Source organism: Scyliorhinus torazame, chromosome 2, assembly GCF_047496885.1.
Source record: "Scyliorhinus torazame isolate Kashiwa2021f chromosome 2, sScyTor2.1, whole genome shotgun sequence".
Lineage (NCBI taxonomy): Eukaryota > Metazoa > Chordata > Chondrichthyes > Carcharhiniformes > Scyliorhinidae > Scyliorhinus > Scyliorhinus torazame.
Genome location: NC_092708.1, coordinates 41,858,652 through 41,881,719, shown reverse-complemented (window position 1 = coordinate 41,881,719; position 23,068 = coordinate 41,858,652). Strand labels below are relative to the sequence as shown.

The 23,068-nt window shown below is 51.6% G+C and overlaps 1 protein-coding gene across 4 annotated transcripts in view; it reads left to right on the top strand.

Moving 5' to 3' along the window:
• tfcp2l1 (transcription factor CP2-like 1) overlaps positions 1–23,068 on the top strand; it is a 104,458-nt gene that overhangs the window by 57,311 nt on the left and 24,079 nt on the right. For 3 of the 4 annotated variants that reach the window (XM_072470243.1, XM_072470234.1, XM_072470236.1), the window contains exons 9-12: positions 232–280; positions 2,414–2,507; positions 18,208–18,298; positions 19,855–19,961. In XM_072470243.1, coding sequence (XP_072326344.1) covers positions 232–280; positions 2,414–2,507; positions 18,208–18,298; positions 19,855–19,961 — 341 coding nt within the window. The remainder of the gene's footprint in view (positions 1–231; positions 281–2,413; positions 2,508–18,207; positions 18,299–19,854; positions 19,962–23,068) is intronic. The other variant, XM_072470247.1, reaches the window with a different exon arrangement.

Here is a 23,068-nt window from a genome sequence, read left to right as displayed (position 1 = left end):
TATTGAGTTAGATGCTCAGCCATGATCATAATGGATAGTGGAGTAGTGCCGAATGGCCTCCTCCTGCTCCTATATTCTGTGCTTTAGTTTGGAATAACATGCAGAACATTTAGATCCTAGATCTTACTCAAACCTCCTTAGCCACACTCTTTGTATTTTCTGCTTGTCTACTATGTGTTACTGTAACTGCATCATCTCTCACAAACCTTTCTTTTTGTTGCACAACCTCAGAAATTGGTCACCAACAAGCCAGGAAGAGCCATTGTCTCTGGGCACTGATGTAAGTACTTGTGAAATAAGGATCATGTTGTACTTTTCTCTTAGCCTTCCACAATCCAAAACTAGGCTGCCCGTGTCCTAACCCGCACCAAGTCCTCTTTGCCTGTCCCTCTGTGCTCGCTGACCCACATTGGCTCCCCGTCAAACAATGTCTTCATTTTAAAATTCTCATCCTTGTTTTCAAATCCCTTCATGCTCTCTCTGTAATTCCCGATCTCCAGCCCCACAATACTCTGAGATATCTGTGCTTGTCTAATTCTGGCATTTTAATCATCCCCAAGTTTAATCATCCCCAATTCCAATCTTCAGCCCCACAATACTCTGAGATATCTGTGCTTGTCTAATTCTGGCATTTTAATCATCCCCAAGTTTAATCATCCCCAATTCCAATCTTCAGTTTGGGGAGAATCCCAGGTTTTGGAATGTCCTTCCTACTCCGCCTCTCTACCTCACTTTCTCCTTTAAGACACTTCTTAAAACCTACCCCTCTTTGTCCCAGCTTTCCAAATGACTCGTCACCCCCCAAGGAGTGGTGATTACCGTCACACTGCCGCTCCAGTCCTACTTTTCCCTGTCATGCCAGAGCTCCGCGTTTCCGGCTGGGACTTCTGATTCCGGCTTCTCCAGAAACGTGGAGCATACCTTCAATCCAACTGCTTCCTCCTGGATCATTGGGGAAGACAAGCCGTGCTCCCTTTTTTATGGCATTAGCTGCCGTATTCTAAATTGTATTCATCATCACACTGAAAAGTTTGGACTTCTAAATAGCCTTCAAATGTGTCAGTGCATGAGTGCCTGAGAGAATGGGCGAATGTGTAACTGGATAAGGAGGTAGGATGAGTGAGATAAATGGGTAAGGGGGTAGGATGAGTGAAATAAGCGGGTAAGGGGTAGGGTTGGGTGAGGTAACTGGATGAGGGGTAGTGTAGGTGAGGTAACTGGGTAAGAGGGTCGGCTGGTTGAGGTTCTAGGTAAGGGGGTAGGATGAGTGAGAAGTTGGTAAGGAGGTAGCATGGGTGAGTTACTTGGGTAAGGGGTCGGATGGGTGGGGTAACTGAGTCAGGAGGTAGGGTGAGTGAGGTGCCTGGGTGAGGGTTAAGGTGGGTGAGGTAACTGTATTAGGAGGTAGGGTGGGTGTGGTAACTGAGTAACCAGCCACCGATGCGAGAGCCGAGAGATGAGCAGAGCAGCAGGCGGGAGGTGTGAAGAAGGCCAGGCAAGCACCTGAGTGAGATAAGTTAGTAAGGAGTAAGGCGGGTGACAAACTGGGTAAGGAGGGTGGGTGAGTTAAGTGGGTAAGGAGATATGGTGAGTGAGGTGCCTGGGTGAGGGTTAAGGTGGATGACGAACTGGGTAAGGAGTTAGGGTGGGTGAGATAAGTGGGTCAGGGGGAGGGTGAGTGAGATAACTAGATAAGGAGGTAGGGTGGGTGAGGTAAGTGGGTGAGGGTTAAGGTGGGTGAGGTTACTGGATAAGGAGGTAGGGTGGGTGAGCTAAGTGGGTAAGAGGGAGGGTAATAGCTGGGTAGGGTGATGAGGTTGATTCAGATTGGGTTGGGGAGTCGGGTGGTGAGATTGGGTTAGGTCAGGTCGAAGTGGAATTGGATGGTCAGTTCAGGTCATGTTTGGGGAGAATTGATACGTCGAGGGAGAATTGGGTGCCGAGGTCTGGTCATGTCAGTTTGGTGGGGGTAGTTGAGGGGTTGTGTAGTAGTCAGGGAGTTCAAGGGGGATGTTGGGGTGTCAGTGTGAGTGATTGCAAGGTCAATATCCAGTTACCCCAGAGTTAGACTAGGATTTCCAGTCTAACATTTCCTATTCGGCTAGGTAACCCGGAACTGTCCAAAGTCTCTGACTCCAACTCCGGGTTTGGGACTTTTTTGGTAGGCCCTGGGAAATGGGAAATTTCCACAGAGTCAGCATGTTGGTGCCTCCAAGGGGTCCAGTAGTGCATTATGTGGGGTATATCCAATCTCTGACAATCTGAAGACTGAAAGATGTGGACCAATATCTCCTTGTGGCACGGCATTGCATTCCAAAGCTCATGTGAAGTGCCTTGCAATGTTAAAGGCGCTGTATAAATATAGGTTGTTGGTGTTTTTAATAGAAGACGTCTTATTCTTTTTGCAATGTAGTACTTGTTGGCCACAACCTCTAGCCAGGATGCACAGCAGTGGCTGCACAGAAATCGCTTCTCCGCATTCTGCCAGCTATTTTTCAACTTTTCAGGTGAGCTATGTTTTGTTTTTACAAATCTTGAATTGGTTGAACCTTGTCAATTGCTCAAGGCCGAGGCGGGCCCCATGTCACACCCTGCCCCTGGTGATGTCGAGCCCCTCCCCCAATGGCACTGAGCCACTCCCCCAATGCTGCCTCTGCTCACCTCTCGGCTCTCATTCTGGTGGTCAGGCCTCGACCCTCTACGACTGGCTGCCTGGTTACTACCGCTGGCTATGTGACCTGGTTTCTGCTCTCTCTGGCCCTCGCCACCCGGTCGGGTTGCTGCCCAGCCCTCTCACCCTCAGCCCTGCCGCTGGTCTCTGGCTCTGGTTGGGTCTCTCTGCTCCTTCCCGATACCCCGAGACAGTACGCCGGTGCTTGCCTGGCCTTCTTCGCACCTGGCTGCTCTGTTCAACTCTTGGCTCTCGCCTGAGCGGCTGGGCCTCAAGCCTTGATACCGTGTGTGCTGCTGGCTGTCTCTCCTGGCCTCTGCTCTCTCTCTCTCTCTCTCACCCTCGCTGCCCGGTCCGGTTGCTCCGAGCCCAGCCCTGTCACTCTTAGCCTTGCTGCCTGGCTGGCCTCTGACTCTGGTCAAGTCTACCTGCTCCCACTGTTTCCTGTTTCCTTGAGACATGATGCTGGCGCTTACCTGGCCTTCTTCGCGCCTCCTGCCTGCTGCTCTGCTCAGCTCTCGGCTCTCGCATCGGTGGCTGGCCTTCGAGCCTTGATAACCGTGTGTGCTGCTGGCTGGCTGCTGGTGGCCCTTGTTCTTTTTGCGTGGTTCCATTTGGTTGGCTTAATGAGCCTATCGGCAAATTTAGAGTTACTAAGGTTCTGATTTGTGTTCACATGGTGTTCAGAGAATTCATAGAATTTACAGTGCAGAAGGAGGCCATTCGGCCCATCGAGTCCCACCACAACAGTCCCCTCTCCATATGCCCCCCCCCCCATTGACCGGGGCTCTGCACTGTGTTTCATTGAAAGCCCACTTCTGCTCAAGGCTCACAGTAATAGCTTATCCCTGGTGTCCCGAGTTTTAATTCTGGATCAAAGAACTACTATATTATTATTTTTTTTAAAAATAAATATTTTTATTCTCCTCCTTTTTCACATTTTCTCCTGCATTTACACCCATCAACAATAAACAATAATCAGCAAGATATGTCAATCCCCATAATAACAACGATCCCATCTGCCCACCAACCCCCAAACCTGAACCCGCATGTTTACATAAAGGACAAAAAGGAATCAGGGATTACCCATAGTCACCCTTAATCTACACAGCCCCCGCCACCCACCCAGCCCCCACCCCCCCACCCCCTCCCAACTAATGTTCGATGTTATCCAGTTCTTGAAAGTGTATAATAAATAGTGCCCATGACTTGTAGAACCCCTCCGACTTCCCCTCAGTTCGAACTTAACCTTCTCAAGGGTCAAGTATTTCACCAAGTCCCCCCCACCACACCAGGGCACTGGGTGGAGAGGCTGCTCTCCATCTCAGCAGGATCCGCCTTCGGGCGATCAACGAGGCGAAGGCTATGATATCTGCCTCTGCTCCCGTTTCCAACCCTGGCTGGTCCGACACCCCGAATATGGCCTCCTGGGGACCCGGGTCCAGTTTCACACGCACCACCTTAGGAATTACCCTAAACACCTCCTTCCAGTACTCCCCTAGCTTTGGACAGGACCAAAACATATGAACGTGATTCCCCCCCCCCTCCCCTGCAACGCTCACACACATCCTCTACTCCTTCAAAAAATCGGCTCATCCTCGCCCTCGTGAGGTGCCACCTTCAGCTGTATCAGCCTATATACCACCTTCAGCTGTATCAGCCCCAACCTCGCACATGAGGTGGAGGCATTCACTCTCCGGAGCACCTCACACCAGACCCCCTCCTCTATAACCTCTCCCAGCTCTTCCTCCCACTTTGCTTTGATCCCTTCCAGTGGTGCCTTATCCTCTTCCAGAATAGCTCCGTATACCACTGACACTGCCCCCTTCTCCAGTCCCCTTGTCGTCAACACCTCCTCCAGCAATGTGGAGGCCAGTTCCTCTGGGAAGCTCTGTATTTCCTTCCTGGCAAAATCCCGAACCTGCATGTGCCTAAACACTTCTCCCTGCTCTAGCCCATACTTTGCTTCCAGCTCCCTCAATCCTGCAAACCGACCCCGAAGAAACAAATCTTTTTGCGTCTTAATCCCCTTCTCTTCCCATTTCCGAAAACTTCCATCCCACCTCCCTGGCTCAAATCTGTGGTTCCCCCGAATCGGCATTTCACTTGACCCTAAACCCAACCCGAAAGTGTTGGCGAAACTGCCTCCAGATTTTCAATGAAGCTATTATTACCGGACTCCCTGAATATTTCCCCGGAGCTATCGGGAGCGGCGCTGTTGCTCATGCCTTCAGCCCTGACCCCCTGCACAAACTCTCCTCCATTCTGACCAACTGAAAATCAACCCCTCTGACCCAGCTCCGCACTTTCTCCACATTCACCGCCCAGTAGTAGGACAACAGGTTCGGGAGACCCAAACCCCCTGCCTGCCTTCCCCTCTGTAGCAGCGCCTTTCTCACTCTGGCCACCCTCCCTCCCCATATGAATGAGGTAATCCTTCCCTCAATCTCTCTGAAAAAAGACTTTGGCAGGAAAATAGGTAGGCATTGAAAAATAAACAGGAATCGCGGCAACACATTCATTTTAACCGCCTTTACCCAACCTGCCAGTGACAGAGGAAAGCCGTCCCACCTTGCCAGATCGGCTTTCACTCTCCCCACCAAACTACTGATGTTGTACCTGCGAAGCCTCCCCCACTCCCGGGCAACCTGCACCCCCAGATACCTAAAATGAGTCCCTGCTCTACAGAATGGCAGCCCCCCCACGCCTGCCCCCTCCCCCGGCCGAGACACCACAAAGTACTCACTCTTGTCCAGGTTAAACTTGTACCCCGAGAAAGACCCAAATACCCGCAGTAGCTCCAATATTCTTCCTATCGACGCACTCGGTTCCGACACATACAGCAGCAAGTCGTCGGCATATAAGGACACCCTATGCTCTATCCGCCCTGCACTATTCCTTTCCATGCTTCCGAACTTCTCAATGCGATGGCCAACGGCTCAATCGCAAGTGCAAACAGCAGGGGGGACATAGGACATCCCTGTCTCGTCCCACGGTGGAGAGAAAAGTATCTCGAACTGATATTATTTGTGCGGACACTCGCCTTCGGCTCCTTATATAATAGCTTTACCCAGTTCACAAACCTTGGTCCAATCCCAAACCGCTGCAGCACTGCCATCAGGTACCCCCATTCTATCCGATCAAACGTCTTCTCGGCGTCCAATGCCACAACTACCTCTGTTTTCTTCCCTTCCGCCGGTGCCATAACAGTGTTCAAAACCCTCCTAATGTTCGAAAACAGCTGCCTCCCTCTCACGAACCCCGTCTGATCCTCCCCTATCACCTTCGGGAGGCACTCCTCCAGCCTACCCGCCAGTACCTTCGCCAACACTTTTGCGTCCACATTCAGAAGCGATATGGGCCGATACAACCCACACTCTGTCGGATCCTTATCTTTTTTTAGCAACAGGGAAATCGATGCCTGCCCCAAGGTTTGCGGCAACACCCCCTTCCCTATCGCCTCCTCAAACATTCCCACCATCAGCGGTGCCAACCTATCCTTACATTTTTTATAATATTCCACCGGAAAACCATCCGGCCCTGCCACCTTCCCCGACTGCATCCTCCCAATCGCATCCTTTATCTCCTGCTCCACTATAGCTCCTTCTAATGTAGCCCTGTCCCCCTCACCTCGCCTCGGGTACTCCAACCCATCTAGAAACTCCTGCATCTCACGGTCTCCCCCGGGTGGCTCTGACTTGTACAACCTCTCATAAAACTCCTCAAAAACCTTGTTAATCAGCACTGGAGCCACCACCAACTTCCCTGCCCTATCCCTCACCTGAAGAATTTCCCTTGCCGCTGCCTCCCTCCGGAGCTGACCTGCTAACATACTTATCTCCATGTTCATAAACTGCACCCCTTGCTCGTCTCAGTTGGCGCACCGCCTTCCTGGTGGACAGTCGGTCGAAGCTCGCCTGTAGTTCCTTCCTCTTTTCCAGCTTCGCCGGGTCCCCATCCTCTGCATACCTCCTATCTACCTCCAACATCTCATCTATTACACTTTGCCGCTCCAACCTCTCCTCTTTGTCCACCCTGGCCTTAAACAAAATTACCTCACCCCTCACCACCGCCTTTAGAGCCTCCCAGACGACTGCCTTCGACACCTCACCCGTACAATTGAAACCTACATATTCCTTAATTACCTTTTCAATTTTCTCACAAAACACTTGGTTCCCCAAAAGCCCCACATCCAGTTTCCACCCCGGTCTCTGCGCTGCCCCCTTCTCCAGCACCATATCCACCCAATGTGGAGCGTGATCTGACACTACAATTGCCGAATATTCCGACCCCTTGACTCCAGCCAGCAAAGCCTTCCCCACCACAAAAAAGTCGATCTGCGAGTCTACCTTATGGAACGCTGAGAAAAACGAGTACTCCCGTTCCCTTGGGTGCAGGAACCTCCAAGCGTCCACCCCTCCCATTTCCACCATTAGCCCAGCCAGCACCTTCGCCCCCCCTGATGGGACCAGCGAGCGCGGCCGTGATCTGTCCAACCTTGGCTCCTGCACCAAGTTCCAGTCCCCCCCCCCCACAATCAGCTCATGCGTGTCCAAATCGGGAATAGCCCCAAACACCTTCCTCGCGAATCCCACATCGTCCCAATTGGGACCGTATACACTTAACAGCGCCACTAATCTCCCCTCCAGCGCCCCTGCCACAATCACATATCTACCCCCCTGATCTGCCACCACCTTCTGCATCTGGAAGCGTACCCTTTTGCTGACCAGCACCGCTACCTCTCGAGCCCTTCCATCAAATCCGGAGTGAAACATTTGGCTAACCCAGTCCTTTTTAAGTCTCACCTGGTCCTTCACCCTCAAGTGAGTCTCCTGCAGCATTGCTACATCGGCTTTCAAACTTTTAAGATGTGCAAGCACCCTTGACCTCTTGACCGGAACTCCTAGCCCTCTCACGTTCAACGTGACTATCCTTACTGGGGGTCTTCCCCCCCCCCCCCCCACCTTTCTTATCCACCATCATCATACGACCGGGCCCTGCCCCATAAGCCTGACCCGCCCCTGTCCATTGTTAACATCGAACCCCATCCCCCCCTCCCAAGAACCCCCCCCCTACAAAAACATCCCCCAACATCCATCCCTCCACCCCCTCTTGCTCGCCTCGTAGACCCATTGAAGCCTGCTATCCAGTCTCCAACGTCCGCAGCCCTCCTCTCACCTCACCCCCGTTCACTAACTGACTTTAGTTAGCTAGCGCGGGTGACTCCACCCGCCAAGACCTCTCGCCCCTTCTGCCCAGTCCCAGAGAAAGAAACTCCAAAACAAACCCAACAATCCAACCCCTACAATTCACTAACATAACATTTAACCGTCGCAACACAGAACGCCATTAACTTGAACTCTGTAACAATGCAAAGAGAAGTAAATTTCAATACAAATCAGTAAAAAGAAAGTTGTAAAATTTCTACATTTTCCAGCTGCTCAAACACAGTCCACAGTCTCTCTTCCAGTTCCGCTCTTCACGTCTGTCCCAAGCCTTCTGCCCTCACGAACGCCTCAGCCTCCTCCGCTGTCTCAAAATAAAAGTCTTTGGCGTTATGTTACTCTCAACTTTGCCGGGTACACCACACCAAATCGCACCCCCTTCTTGTACAAAGCTGCCTTCACTCGCCCAAACGCCGCTCGTCTTTTTGCCAACTCCACCGTCAAGTCCTGGTAGATCCGAACCGCAGTACCATCCCACAGCACCTCACGCTCCTGCTTCGCCCAGCTTAATACCTTCTCCTTCATGCAAAATTTATGGAAGCAGATAATTATTACCCTTGGCGGCTCGTTCACTTTGGGCTTCGGCCTTAATGACCAATGTGCTCAGTCTAGATTGTACAGGGTGGGGTTCTCACCCTCCCCCATCAGCTCCGCCAACTTCTTAGCGAAGTACTGTGTTGGCCTTGGGCCCTCTGTCCCTTCGGGCGAGCCCACAATTCTCAAATTGTGCCACCTTCAGCGGTTTTCCAAGTCTTCCAACTTTGCTCGGAGTCCTCTGTTAACCTCCACCACCCTCCGCAGCTCGTCCCCCATCGAGGTGACCTGGTCGCTGTGTCGTGTCACGGCCTCCTCCACCTCCTTCATCTTCTCGCCCTGCTCTCTCACCTCGGCCGATGCCTTTGCCACCTCCACCCTCATCGGGCCGATTGCCTCCCCCACCAGTGACCTCAACACGACCGCCGTCTCTTTCCTCAAGGCCTCCATGTGCCTCACAAACTGTTTTTCCAGCTCCACCGCCATCACCTCGGTCATCTTCTCCACCGTAAGTAGTGCGGCCCCGCCATGCAGTTCGGCTTCCGCCATCCTGTCAACACTTTTGCTCGTCTTTTCCTTCGGCGGTGAACCCGCGTTTCCTCCTTCGACGCTGCTCTTCGCATCCTTTAGCGGTTTATTGTTTTTTATCTTCTTTCTTTTCTCCTCCCTCCCCCTTCACCCTCCTGCCCTTCATCAATCTGACATTTTTTTTTTGAAAAAAAAGGGGGAAAGAAAAAAAAAACTTTCACCGAACTTCCTTAAACCTTATCAAACGCTTTACTGAAATCCATATACACCACATCAACTGCTCTGCCCTCGTCTACCTGTTCAGTCACCTTCTCAAAGAACTCAATAAGGTTTGTGAGGCATGACCTACCCTTCACAAAGCCATGCTGACATTCCCTGATCATATTATTCCTATCTAGATGATTATAAATCTTGTCTCTTATAATCCCCTCCAAGACTTTTCCCACTACAGACGTGAGGCTCACCGGTCTATAGTTGCCGGGGTTGTCTCTGCTCCCCTTTTTGAACAAAGGGACCACATTTGCTGTCCTCCAGTCCTCTGGCACTATTCCTGTAGCCAATGATGACATAAAAATCAAAGCCAAAGGTCCAGCAATCTCTTCCCTGGCCTCCCAGAGAATCCTAGGATAAATACCATCAGGCCCCGGGATAGTGCATCAATTTATTAAGCAGAGACATTACAGCGATGGAACTTCGCATCAAGCTTGATCGTTGACAGCTGCATCCTCAAGCAGCCAACGCCACGTCGGCCTTGGTCCACACCCCTCGGACGCACAGAAGCTTCAGGTCCTGTACTAACGGGTGAACTCCGATATTGTTTCCCTTATCCGGGATGCACCCACTTACACTGAAGCTATGGAGCTTCTGAAAGACATTATATCTGGCCGATCAACAGACTCTACGCCAGGCACCTCCTGTCCATGTGGCAGCAACTCCCCGGTGAGTCATTAGATGATTTCTGGCATGCCCTGCACATCCTGGTGAGGAACTGTGATTGCCAGGCAGTTTCGGCTGTCGAACATACGGAACTCTTAATCAGGGACGATTTTGTTACGGGCATGGGGTCGGCGTACATCTGCCAGTGCCTATTATAAGGGGGTACACTCGACCTCGCGGCGACCAGGCAGCTCGCGAACTCGCTAACGGTAGCCTCCCGTAAAGTACAGTCGTACGCCCCCAACCACACGGCGCCCTCATGGACATCGTGGGCCCCACCAGCTGCCGCCCCAAGCCTGCGCCGCACGGCAGCCAGCCAGCCCCGGGGGGCCCAAATGCTACTTTTGCGGGCAGACCAAACACCCCTGGCAGCGCTGCCCGGCGCGGAATGCAATCTGCAAGACCAGCGGGAAGAAGGGACATTTCGCTGCTGTGTGCCAGGCCCGGTCGATCACTGCTGTATCTAGGCCCAGCGTTCCTGCAACCCGTGGGCGCCGCCATTTCCGTCCCTGCAGACCACGTGCGGCCCGTGGGCGCCATCATCTTCCTCCCAGCAGACCACGTGCGGCCCGTGGGTGCCGCCATCTTTAACGCCGCCCGCCATGTGCGCCCCGTGGGCGCCGCCATCTTCGGCGTCATTTTGGACGGCGCTTCAGGACCCCTGCCTGTCGGGGACTTTGGCCGTTCATCGCCTGCCACCACCGCCGACCAGCCCGGGGCCTACCAACACCAGCCGCAGCTCGCCTCCATCACGCTCGACCAGTCCTGGCCTCACAACCTCGCAACCGCGACGACGACGGTGAAAGTCGATGGGCACAAGACCTCCTGCCTTCTTGAGTCCGGGAGCACGGAAAACTTCATCCATCCGTCTACGGTAAGGCGCTGCTCCCTCACGGTACACTCCGTTACTCAGAGAATCTCCCTGCCCTCCGGATCCCACTCCATGGCGATCCCGGGGTACTGCATCGCCACCCTCACCGTCCAGGGCGTAGTGTTCAGCAACTTCTGACTCTACATCCTCCCTAACCTTTGCGCTGCCCTGTTACTCGGCCTGGACTTCCAGTGCAACCTCCAAAGCCTAACTCTAAAATTCAGCGGACCCTTACCACCCCTCACCGTATGCGGCCTCACGACCCTTAAGGTCGACCCACCTTCCCTGTTTGCAAACCTCACCCCTGGTTGCAAACCCGTCACCACCAGGAGCAGACGGTACCGTACTCATGACAGGACCTTCATCATGTCGGAGGTCCAGTGGCTGCTGCGGGAAGGCATCATTGAGGCCAGCAACAGCCCCTGGAGAGCCCAAGTGGTAGTTGTAAAGACTGGGGAGAAACACAGGATGGTCATTGACTACAGTCAGACCATCAATCGGTACAAGCAGCTCGACGCGTACCCCCTCCCAAGCATATCTGATATGGTCAATCAGATTGCACAGTACCGGGTCTTCTCTGCAATGGACCTGAAAGCTGCCTACCACCAGCTCCCCATCCGCAAAGCGGACCTCCAATACACTGCGTTCGAAGCAGACGGCCGCCATTACCATTTCCTTAGGGTTCCTTTCGGCGTCACTAACGGGGTCTCGTACTTCCAACGTGAGATGGACTGAATGCTTGACCGGTACGGACTGCGGGCCACCTTCCCGTACGTAGATAACGTCACCATCTGCGGCTACGACCAGCAGGACCACGACGCTAACCTTCTCAAATTTCTCCACACCGCCAAACTCCTTAACCTCACGTACAATAAGGACAAGTGCGTGTTCCGCACCAACCGCTTAGCCATCCTTGGCTATGTTGTGGAAAACGGAGTTCTAGGGCCCGACCCCGACCCCATGCACCCCCTCATGGAACTCCCCCTTCCCCACTGTCCCAAAGCCCTGAAACGCTGCCTGGGGTTTTTCTCCTATTATGCCCAGTGGGTCCCTAACTATGCGGACAAGGCCCGCCCACTCATCCATTCCACAGTTTTCCCCCTGACGGCTGAGGCCCACCAGATCTTCAACCAGATCAAGGCAGACATCGCCAAGGCCACGATGCACGCGGTCGACGAGTCCCTCCCTTTTCAGGTCGAGAGCGATGCATCAGATGTCGCTCTGACCGCCACCCTCAACCAGGCAGGTAGACCTGTGGCATTCTTTTCCCGCACCCTCCATGCCTCCGAAATTCGGCACTCCTCTGTCGAAAAGGAGGCCCAAGCCATTGTGGAAGCTGTGCGGCATTGGAGGCATTACCTGGCCGGCAGGATATTTACTCTCCTGACTGACCAACGGTCGGTTGCCTTCATGTTCAATAATACACAGCGGGGCAAGATCAAAAATGATACAATTACCAGATTTTGTATCGCCCCGGGAAGCTCAAACCCGATGCCATATCCTGAGGTACATGTGCCAGCGCACAAGTGGACCTACTCCGGGCCCTACACGATGGTCTCTGTCACCCAGGGGTCACCGGGTTCTTTCACTGCATAAAGGCCCGCAACCTCCCCTACTCCATTGCGGAGGTCAGGGCTGTCACCAGAGACTGCCAGGTCTGCGCGGAGTGCAAACCGTACTTCTACCGGCTAGACCGAGCGCACCTGGTGAAGGCCTCCCGCCCCTTTGAACGCCTCAGCATGAACTTCAAAGGGCCCCTCCCCTCCACCGACTGAAACACGTACTTCATGAACATGGTCAATGAGTACTCCCAATTCCCCTTCGCCATCCCATGCCCCGATATGACGTCTGCCACGGTCATTAAAGCAATCAACAGACTTCCGGTTGCGGCTATGCCTAGGTAGTTCGCACGTTCGGCAGCTCCCGCCGGGACGGACTTTTGGGCTCTTCAGAGGGGCCCCAACGGCAATTGTTCGACGGCTTCCAGTGTGGGAAGGTGACCGCATGGTCCCCCCAATATTATATGGATTGGGCCAAGAGTAGAGAGGTTGAAAAAGTGATCCTGGTGCAGCGAAAAGTGCGAGGGAGGAAAAGCAAGATGGAGGCGGGTGGAGACCAAGCAGCGTGGGCGCAGTGGTCGCAGGAGCAGCAGGAGTTTCTTAAACGCTGCTTTGAGGAGCTGAGGACAGAAATGCTGGCGCCAATGAAGGTGGCGATTGAGAAGCTTGTGGAGACCCAGAAGGCCCAAGGGGCGGCGATCCGGGAGGTGCGGCAAAAAGCTTCGGAGAACGAGGACGAGATCTTTGGCATGGCGGTGAAGGTGGAGGCGCACGAGGTGCTGCACAAGAGGTGGGCGGAAAAATTCGAGGACCTGGAGAATTAGTCGAGGAGAAAGAATCTTCGGATTCTGGGTCTCCCTGAAGGAGTGGAGGGGCCCGATGCCGGGGCATATATGAGCACGATGCTCAATTCGCTGATGGGCGCGGGAGCTTTCCCGAGGCCCCTGGAGCTGGATGGGGCTCATCGGGTCCTGGCAAGGAGACCCAAAGCCAATGAGCTGCCAAGGGCTGTACTGGTGAGGTTCCACCGCTTTATGGACAGAGAGTGTGTCCTGAGATGGGCCAAAAAAGAGCGGAGCAGCAGGTGGGAGAACACGGAGATTCGAATTTACCAGGACTGGAGTGCGGACGTGGCTAAGAAGAGGGCTGGTTTTAACCGGGCTAAGGCGGTTCTCCATCGGAAGGGGGTGAAGTTCGGGATGCTGCAGCCAGCGCGATTGTGGGTCACGTTCCAAGATCGGCACCACTATTTTGAAACGCCTGATGAGGCATGGAACTTTATACAGACTGAAAAGTTGGACTCAAATTGAGGGTTTGTCGTGGGGGGATGTTTACTGTGTTTACCGCGTTTGGGGAATGTTCTTTTTGTTTGCGTGCTGGGTGGTGATGGGTGAATGGATTTGATGTGGGGGGCTGTGGGAGAGTGTGGGCGTCGGTGTTGGAGGGGCAGGGCCCCATGGAAGAAGAGGGGGGGGTAGAGACCCGGGGATGGGGAGTTGGGGTAAGGCTGCAAAAAGGAGCTGCGCCAGAGGGGGCGAGGCCGGCTCAGGAAAGCGCGGGCTTTTTCCCGCGTTCGGGAAGGATGGGGGCGGGCCCGGGGGGGGGGAAGGGCGGTGCTGGAGAGGAGTGCACACTGACTGCCAAGGGGTGGGGGGATTCTCACACTGGGGAGTCAATGGAATGGCGGGAGAGGCCGGGGTCAGCAGGAGTCAGCTGACTTACGGGAGTGTCATGGGGGGAGCAAAATGGCTAGATGGGGATCTAGCGGGGCTGGGAACTGGGTTGCTACTGCATTGGCCAAAAGGGAGCTGGAAGTAGTTGAGGTAGTTGGGGCGGGGGTCCGCCGCCTGGGGAACTGGAGGGTGCGGGAGGCGCGGGCACGTGGCTGGCCTAGAAAAGGAGATGGCTAGTCGGCAGGGGTGGGTGGCGAGTAGCCCCCCGATCCGGCTGATAACTTGGAATGTGAGGGGCCTGAATGGGCTGGTCAAGAGGGCCCGGGTGTTCGCGCACTTAAAGGGACTGAAGGCAGACGTGGTTATGCTCCAGGAGACATATCTGAAGGTGGCAGATCAGGTTAGGCTGAGAAAGGGATGGGTAGGGCAGGTCTTTCATTCAGGGCTGGATGCGAAGAACAGAGGGGTTGCAATGCTGGTGGGGAAGCGGGTGTCGTTCGAGGCACTGAATATTGTAGTGGATAATGGAGGTCGATATGTGATGGTGAGTGGTAGGTTGCAGGGGGTGCGGGTGGTACTGGTGAACGTATATGACCCGAATTGGGATGATGCCGGATTTATGAAACGCCGGATTCCGGATCTGGAGGTAGGAAGCTTGATAATGGGGGGGGGGACCTCAACACGGTGCTGGACCCAGCACTGGACCGTTCTAGGTCCAGGACGGGTAAGTGGCCTACTGCGGCCAAGGTGCTCGGGGTTTATGGACCAGGTGGGGGGAGTGGATCCATGGAAGTTTGCCAGGCCGCTGGTCAGGAAATTTTCCTCCTTTTCCCACGTCCATAGAGCCTACTCCCGGATAGATTTTTTCATTTTGAGTAGGGCGCTAATTCTGAAAGTGAAGGGAATGGAATATTCGGCCATAGACATCTCGGACCACGCCCCGCATTGGGTGGAGCTGGAGTTGGGGGAGGAGAGGAGCCAGCGCCCGCTGTGGCGCCTCGATATGGGACTGTTGGCGGATGAAGGGGTGTGCGGGCAGGTGCGGGGGTATTGAAAGATATTTGGAGGCCAACGACAATGGGGAGCTGCAGGTGGGGGTAGTCTGGGAGGCGTTGAAGGCAGTGGTCAGGGGAGAGCTAATCTCCATTAGGGCCCACGGGGAGAAGCGAGAGGGGAGGGAGAGGGAGAGGTTGGTGGGGGAGATTTTAAGGGTAGACAGGAGGTATGCAGAAGCCCCCGAGGAGGGGCTACTTAGGGAGCGGCGGAACCTCCAGACGGAATTCGACCTGTTGACCACGGGGAAAGCAGAGGCACAGTGGAGGAAAGCGCAGGGGGCGACGTATGAGTATGGGGAGAAGGCGAGTCGGATGCTGGCACATCAGCTTCCTAAGACGGAGGCAGCGAGGGAGATTGGTGGAGTTAAGGATAGAGGGGGGAATACGGTGCGGAGTGCGGTGAGAATAAACGAGGTAATTAGGGACTTCTATGGGGATCTGTACAGGTCTGAGCCCCCAGCGGGGGAGGAGGGGATGCGACGATTCTTAGATCAGCTGAGGTTCCCGAGGTTGGAGGAGGAGGAGGTGGCTGGTTTGGGGGCGCCGATTGGGCTGGAGGAGCTGGTTAAAGGATTGGGGAGCATGCAGGCGGGAAAGGCCCTGGGGCTGGATGGGTTCCCAGTTGAATTCTACAGGAAATATGTGGACCTGCTGGGCCCGTTGCTAGTGAGGACTTTTAATAAGGCGAGGGAGGGGGGGACCTTGCCCCCGACAATGCCCAGGGCGCTGATTTCTTTGATCCTGAAGCGGGATAAGGATCCATTGCAATGTGGGTCGTATAGACCGATCCCGCTCCTCAATGTTGACGCTAAGTTCCTGGCGAAGGTGCTGGCTACGAGAATTGAGGACTGTGTCCCGGGGGTGATTCATGAGGACCAGACGGGATTTGTGAAGGGTAGGCAGCTAAACACAAATGTGCGGAGGCTCCTCAATGTGAATATGATGCCCTCGGTGGAGGGGGAAGAGGAGGTAGTGGCAGCTATTGACGCGGAGAAGGCCTTTGATCGGGTGGAGTGGGAGTATCTTTGGGAAGTGTTGCGGAGGTTTGGGTTCGGGGAGGGGTTCATCAGTTGGGTCAGGCTGCTATATAGAGCCCCAGTGGTGAGTGTGGCTACAAACCGGCGGAGGTCGGATTACTTTCAGCTGTACCGGGGGACGAGGCAGGGGTGCCCCTTATCCCCCTTGTTGTTTGCACTGGCAATTGAGCCGTTGACAATGGCACTGAGCAAGTCCAGGAAATGGAGGGAACTTGTCCGGGGGGGGGGGGGGGGTGGAGAGGAACACCGGGTGTCGTTGTATGGCGACGACCTGTTGTAGTATGTGGCAGATCCAGTGGAGGGGATGGTGGAGGTCATGCGGATCTCCAGGTCTCCCGCTGGCAAGAGGTCCTCTCCGACATGCTCCACTCCATTCGATCACTACTCTGCACTGCAAACTAATGAAACCCCCCATGAACGCCTCCTTGCCTTCCCCAGGAAGTCCACCTCCGGGGTTTCGCTCCCAACATACCTGGCAGCTCCTGGACCTGTCCTCCTCCGCAAGCACGTGCGGCTCCACAAGGTGGACCCGTTGGTCAAAAGGGAACAACTACTACACGCTATCCCGCAGTACGCCTACATGGCGTACCCCGACGGGCGCCAGGACAGAGTCTCCCTCCGGGACCTGGCACCAGCTGGATCCCCACCCACGGCGCACCTCACTACAGACCTCGCCCCAGGACAATCCGTCCTCCCACTGGTTCCACCCGTGGATGAAGACGAGGACAACACGCTCCCTGAGTCACAGGCGACCAAGTCCGTGCCCGCATCACCACCGGGACCGAGGCGCTCACAGCGGAGGATCAAGGCACCCGACTGGCAGAATTTGTAAATGTCGCCTGGACTGTCAATTTTTCACCAAACTGTAAATTTGTCCACCACCCCCGCTGGACTCCTTTTTAACCGGGGGTGAATGTGGTAGTCACCACTGATTGTATAATAGTTGTAACGATGATTATTAGAGGTAATACGGTAAGGCTCCTGTACTATAGGTACGGGGGTAAATCCCTGCCTGCTGGCTCCGCCCAGTGGGCGGAGTATAAATGTGTGTGCACACCCAAGCTGATTCCATTCTGGTAGCAGCTGCAGGAGGCCACACATCTCTGTGTAATAAAGCCTCGATTACTCTCTACTCTCGTCTCGTCGTAATTGATAGTGCATCATGGTGTCACTAAATTCTCTTGTGTCTCCTTTTTAATGCTGGATGTTTGAGAGTGAGGGAGAAAGGGGTAGGAAGCGACACTCGCGTCCGTGAAAAAATAAATTTAAGAAATCCAATTAATGTAGAATTAACACTCACTGCCTCCCAACATAATGCCAACATTTAATTCTACAATTCATTTTGATGGATAAGAAAGAAATGGCTGGACTGTGCTTTCTGTCTTGTCTGTGAGTGTTAAGGTGAAGACATCATCATACTGCACAACCAGAACAGGCATTGGAATGTCTTCTGTAATTTGGAATTTTTTTTAATGTTGGAAAATATTCTCCTTTCATGAAGGTTCTCGCTACCATATTGTGTCCATCAGCTGTCCTTCAAAATGCTACATTCTGCTTTGTAAATTAAAAAGTAAAAGTCACCATAGTCCCAGATGACGATAGACTGCTTTCCCCTTTGACGGGGAGAGGTGACTGGTGGTGATTTAACCTGAGGATCACCACACCTCAGGTGAGGGGCACGGGTTGAGAAAGCGGGGTCTTCATGAATAACCTCAGCCGTACGGAATTGAACCTGCACTGCTGGCCTCACTCTGCATCACGAACCAGCTCTCTAGTCAACTGAGCTAAATCGGCCCCCGCTTTGTACACTTCTGTGCTCCATACTGAAGCTCTTGTGCAATTCTGACGAAATGTTATGGAAAGTCTATTACATAGAAGCAACGGCATTGTGGGCTAGATATCATGATACCTAATATATACATGGGCTTCTCAAACTTGTTACCCATCTAACTGAAAGTTCAACAGTTGCGCAAGAGCCTAAATTAATCCAGTATTTTTGTGTGCTCCATTCAATTAAACTTACATTTACTTCCAGGGACAGACTTCCATCACACATAACATGCCTTTAACTTCTTCACTGTTTGCATGCTTACATGCATGTTCTAATGAATTCCTCAGGTGCAGACTTGTTGAAAATGTCTAAGGACGACTTGGTCCAGATCTGTGGTCCTGCAGATGGAATCAGACTTTTTAATGCAATCAAGGGAAGGTGCGTTACGCAAAACATTTCACCATAACCTTCCCTGTCTGTTGTAAAACCAGGGGCGTCATTCTCCGCCGGCGGGAGTCTCCGTTTTGCCGGCGCCCGGAGGTTTCCCGACGGCGTGGGGCTGCCCCACAATGGGAAACCCCATTGACCGGCCGGAGTAACGGAGCATCCCGCTGGCGGGTCGGGGCAGAAATGTGGCGTGGCGGGATGGAGAATTTCGCTCCAGATCTTTAAACAAGTCATGCTGAAGCATAGAATTAGAATCCTTTGTTGCAGATAATTTTCCCTTCGAATTCCAATCACAATTTCCTATCTCCTTCAGTCCCAATTTGTGAATATAGTTTCTTGAGAGGCTACCTTTTCACTAACTCCATTATGCAGAATTTAATGAAGTCTTGTGGCTCATTGATGGTGCATGCCTCTTACCTCTGGGCCAGAAAGCCTAGGCTCAAGTCCTTCTTGTAGGCCATGGTAGGGAGGGTTCATGCCACATCCAAACAAGTTGATAATCTAGCTGCTAATTTTTCCAGAAATGCCCGTGGCAAGCAGGAAAAATTCCTGATCTGGCATGCTTAATGCAGAGCACTGCCTTTCAAGCAAGAGCCATTTGATTGTCTCTTAATACTTAGAGATGCCAATGGTTCTTTGAGATCTGTGGTTAATTATGGGCGAACTCACTTTCCATCATTTACCAAATGCTCTCACAACATTCAGTCTTTGGCTGGATGTTTTTTCTCCATCCCCTTGTTCAATGAGTGCCGCTGCTGAATTCCAGTGAGCGTTGGCATTGCACCAAGATACAGAAAATGGCATAGAAAACATGAAGCCATTTTGAGCTACCGACTGATTTTTTCTGTATTATGCTGTGTGCACTTTTGGTTTACATTGAATCTAAGATAATTTTTCTTCATCAGCTTGGAGGGGGGGGTTTACGGGGGATGAAACAGTATCTAGTTGAGGTGCTTTCCTGTGTCTGGGGTCTGACCTGGCTTCACAATGTGTTTTCATAGGATCCCTACACGGCAGAAGGAGGCCATTTGGCCCATCAGGTCTGCACCCGATATAGCACCCTACCTAGGTCCAGTCCTCCACTCTATTCCCATAGCCCCACCTAACCTTTGGATGCTAAGGGGCAATTTAGAATGGCCAATCCACCTAACCAGCACGTCTTTGAACTGTGGGAGGAATTCGGAGCACCCGGAGGAAACCCACGCAGACACGGGGAGAATGTGCAAACTCCACATAGTCACCCGATGCTGGAATTGAACCTGGGACCCTGGCACTGTGAGGCAGCAGTGCTAAGCACTGTACCACCGTGCCGCCCATTTTTCTGTCAGTTGTAGTTGAAGAAAAGCGGAGTTCGAACAATTCAAACTTTGTACAAAGCTACTTTAACATACATTATTTTGTGCATTGATATCGTTGTTAATTTAAATGTAAAAGGTTCTCTCCTGTTTTGAAACATGTCATAACTTTGTATCCACTGTGATCCATGCCTAATATTGCAGTATGAAACTAATTTTGGTTTTAAAATAGTGAAATTAATGTATTTGCAGAAGTGTGCACCCAAAGTTGGCCATCTATGTGTGTCAGGAGACTGAACAAAATCAGGAGAATCATCAACGGAAGCGAGAGAGCATCGAAGGAGTTGGCAGTTCATGTGGTGAGTTTTGTTCCTGGTGCGTTTTAGGAGGAATGAACCTTTGTGAGAGCCTGACAGACCTAGAAGGTGACTAGATATTTCAGAGAAAAAATAAACTTTTCTTCCCTGAACCCCGCTCCCCCGGCCCAAGGGGCTGGTTTAGCACAGTGGGCTAAATAGCTGGCTTGTAAAGCAGACCAAAGCCGCCAGCACGGTTCAATTCCCGTACCAGCCTCCCCGAACAGGCGCCGGAATGTGGCGACTAGGGGCTTTTCACAGTAACTTCATTTGAAGCCTACTTGTGACAAGCGATTTTCATTTCATTGAATTTCAATTGCCTGGCAGCGCTGCAAAGCCTAAAGGTCTTGCTTCCAGATTTAGGGATTTGCTTTAGTTCCCAAGCCATTCCAAAGAAGAAGAGAATATTCCCATTTTTGCATGTTTGCAGAGGTTAGTTTGTTTCCACAATGACAGTGACCCAGGATCTGCTGTGATAACTGTTGTCTCACTTGGGGAAGAGCTTCAGAAATGTGACAGGATGGAGCAAGTCCAGCAATGAATGTTTTCATTGGGATCAGAACATTCACAAAACTGTTCAGCGCTGTATTAGGTCACTGATGAAAAGGACATTGATAGCATAAAAGGATATTAAAGACATTTGGAGAGATCATGACCAATTAAGTGAATGGGTTAAGGAATGGCACACAGCATTGTAGCATAGAGAGGTGAAATTGAGATACTTCGCAAGAAACGGAGCTGTTTATACAGAATGAATGAGTGACCATTTAGCAAAGGTGTGTGTTTGTTGACTATACTGTAGCTACTCAATCAACATGAAGTTATTTGAGTGTGATTACCGATCATAGTGGAGATATAGCAGCTGGACTGTGTCTCAAGTACATTTGGTTATAAGTTGAAATGAATTATTAACTCTGTAGAACACCTTAGCAAAGTCTGAGGTTATTGGCCAGAGCTTTTACTTTGAGCATTACTGTTCTAGCAAAAACCTTGGATTGGCAAGTTCAGAAAATGATCAGATGATGCTGGGGCTCGGCCTCAGAGCTGTGACGAGAGACTTAGAAACCTTTTTTTAAACTGGAAAGGGAAAAGGGGACAAAATTTAGGTCTTGGATGATTGACATAATTAGTATGAGCAGAAGATGGAATTTAACCTTTAATTGCAGTTCAGGGACAAGCACCAGACTAGCAATCCTTAAACAAGACTAGAAATTTGTGTTATGGGCCAGGATTTAGAAAACTCCAAAATAGATGATGGAGTCCACCTGACCTATATCTGTTTGTTGAATTTGGCTGGGATGAGCACAAGAGCCTGCCTTTCGGATGTTATTCAACAGAGTTCTTGGGTGCTTTTAATCAAAAATACAAGCTTTATTCTAAGAATTTAGTTAACGTTTGTATAAATACACACATAGCAAGAAGTTCTATCAACTACAAACACAAAGACCCCACACAGCTACAGTAATCTATGTATAACCCTTAATGAACTCCCCCTTAACTGTTCCAATTCAATAATGAAATCCAAGTAAAACCAGAAACCCTTTTCAAAGGCCTGGCCCAGCACACTGCATTCTCACTGGTCTCAGACTTGTTATTGAGTTCCCTTTTCCAAACAGATTTGAATACCTTCCAGAAAACAATTATCTCTTTTAAGTTACCAAGCAGTCTGTAACAGCTTTTAAAATGAAGATAGAGAAACACACTTCTTTCAACCTGTGCAGTTCAAATCAGTCCAAACTCAAAGCACTCACAGAGCCACAGCCCAGCTCCACCCACACAATGACATTACTGAAGCCATGTGATGAGACAAAAACATTTCTTAAAGGGACACTCCCATGACATTTGGAAGAGTTTTCTCACTCTGCCCATTTGTGGGATACACGTCTGGCAAAAGTATTAATGTACCACTTTTAAATAAGAGCTGATTAAATATCCATTTCATTAAAGGGATCAAGGATTGTGAGGTAAGGAACAGGATGTTACTGAATGGGTGGGGAACAACCAGCGTTTTTAGTCTACATTGGACTGAATGATAAAAGAAAGGTGTTAAGATCCTGTAGAATTTCTGGAGTCAAGGAAGAGACTAAATACCAGGATCCCATAGGTGGGATATTTGAATTACATGCAGGGGCATGTGATACTGCAAATGCGAACAGCAAGATAAAGCAGGTTAATACATTGGTGAAGAAATGGTGCAGGAGGGTGGTCTTCAGATTTCTGAGGCATTGGGCCCACTTCTGGGTCCGGATGATCTGTAAAAGATGGACAGGTTGTGCCTGAGGACAGCTGGGACCAAAGTCCTCATGAGAATGTTAACTAGTACAGTGGGGAATCAGTATGAAGCATAAGGGTGGAAAACAATGTACACACAAAAACAGCATTAGAATGGAGTATCCCAAACCAAGAAGGGATCACGGCAAAATGTAACACAGACCCAAGCAGGACTGGAGAGCATGTGGGTAAATCATAGATTATCATAGAATTTACAGTGCAGAAGGAGGCCATTTGGCCCATCGAGTCTGCACCGGCTCTTGGAAAGAGCACCCTACCCAAGGCCAACACCTCCACCCTATCCCCATAACCCAGTAACCCCACCCAACACTAAGGGCAATTTATCATGGCCAATCCACCTAACCTGGACATCTTTGGACTGTGGGAGGAAACCGGAGCACCCGGAGGAAACCCACGCACACACGGGGAGGATGTGCAGACTCCGCACAGCCAGTGACCCAAGCCGGAATCGAACCTGGGACCCTGGAGCTGTGAAGCAATTGTGCTAACCACAATGCTACCGTGCTGCCCCTGCATACAGCATGACAGATAAGGTTGATTAGCTGCAGGCGCAAGTTGCAATGGGGTTGTCTTCCAATAGAAATAAAGGAGACTCGGCTCAAATGTGGACTGGAATGGACAGTTCTCAGGATTGCAATATATTTAGGTGGAATAAGGAAGGGAGTAAGGATGGCAGTATTAATGACATATCCTATTACATTTCTGAAACTGGGTGATGCATTTGAGGGTTCAAGGACAGAATCTATTTGGTTAGTGATAAGGAGAAGAAGAAGAATTGTCATACTGCCTGGTACGGTACACCAGGTATTGGGAACTAG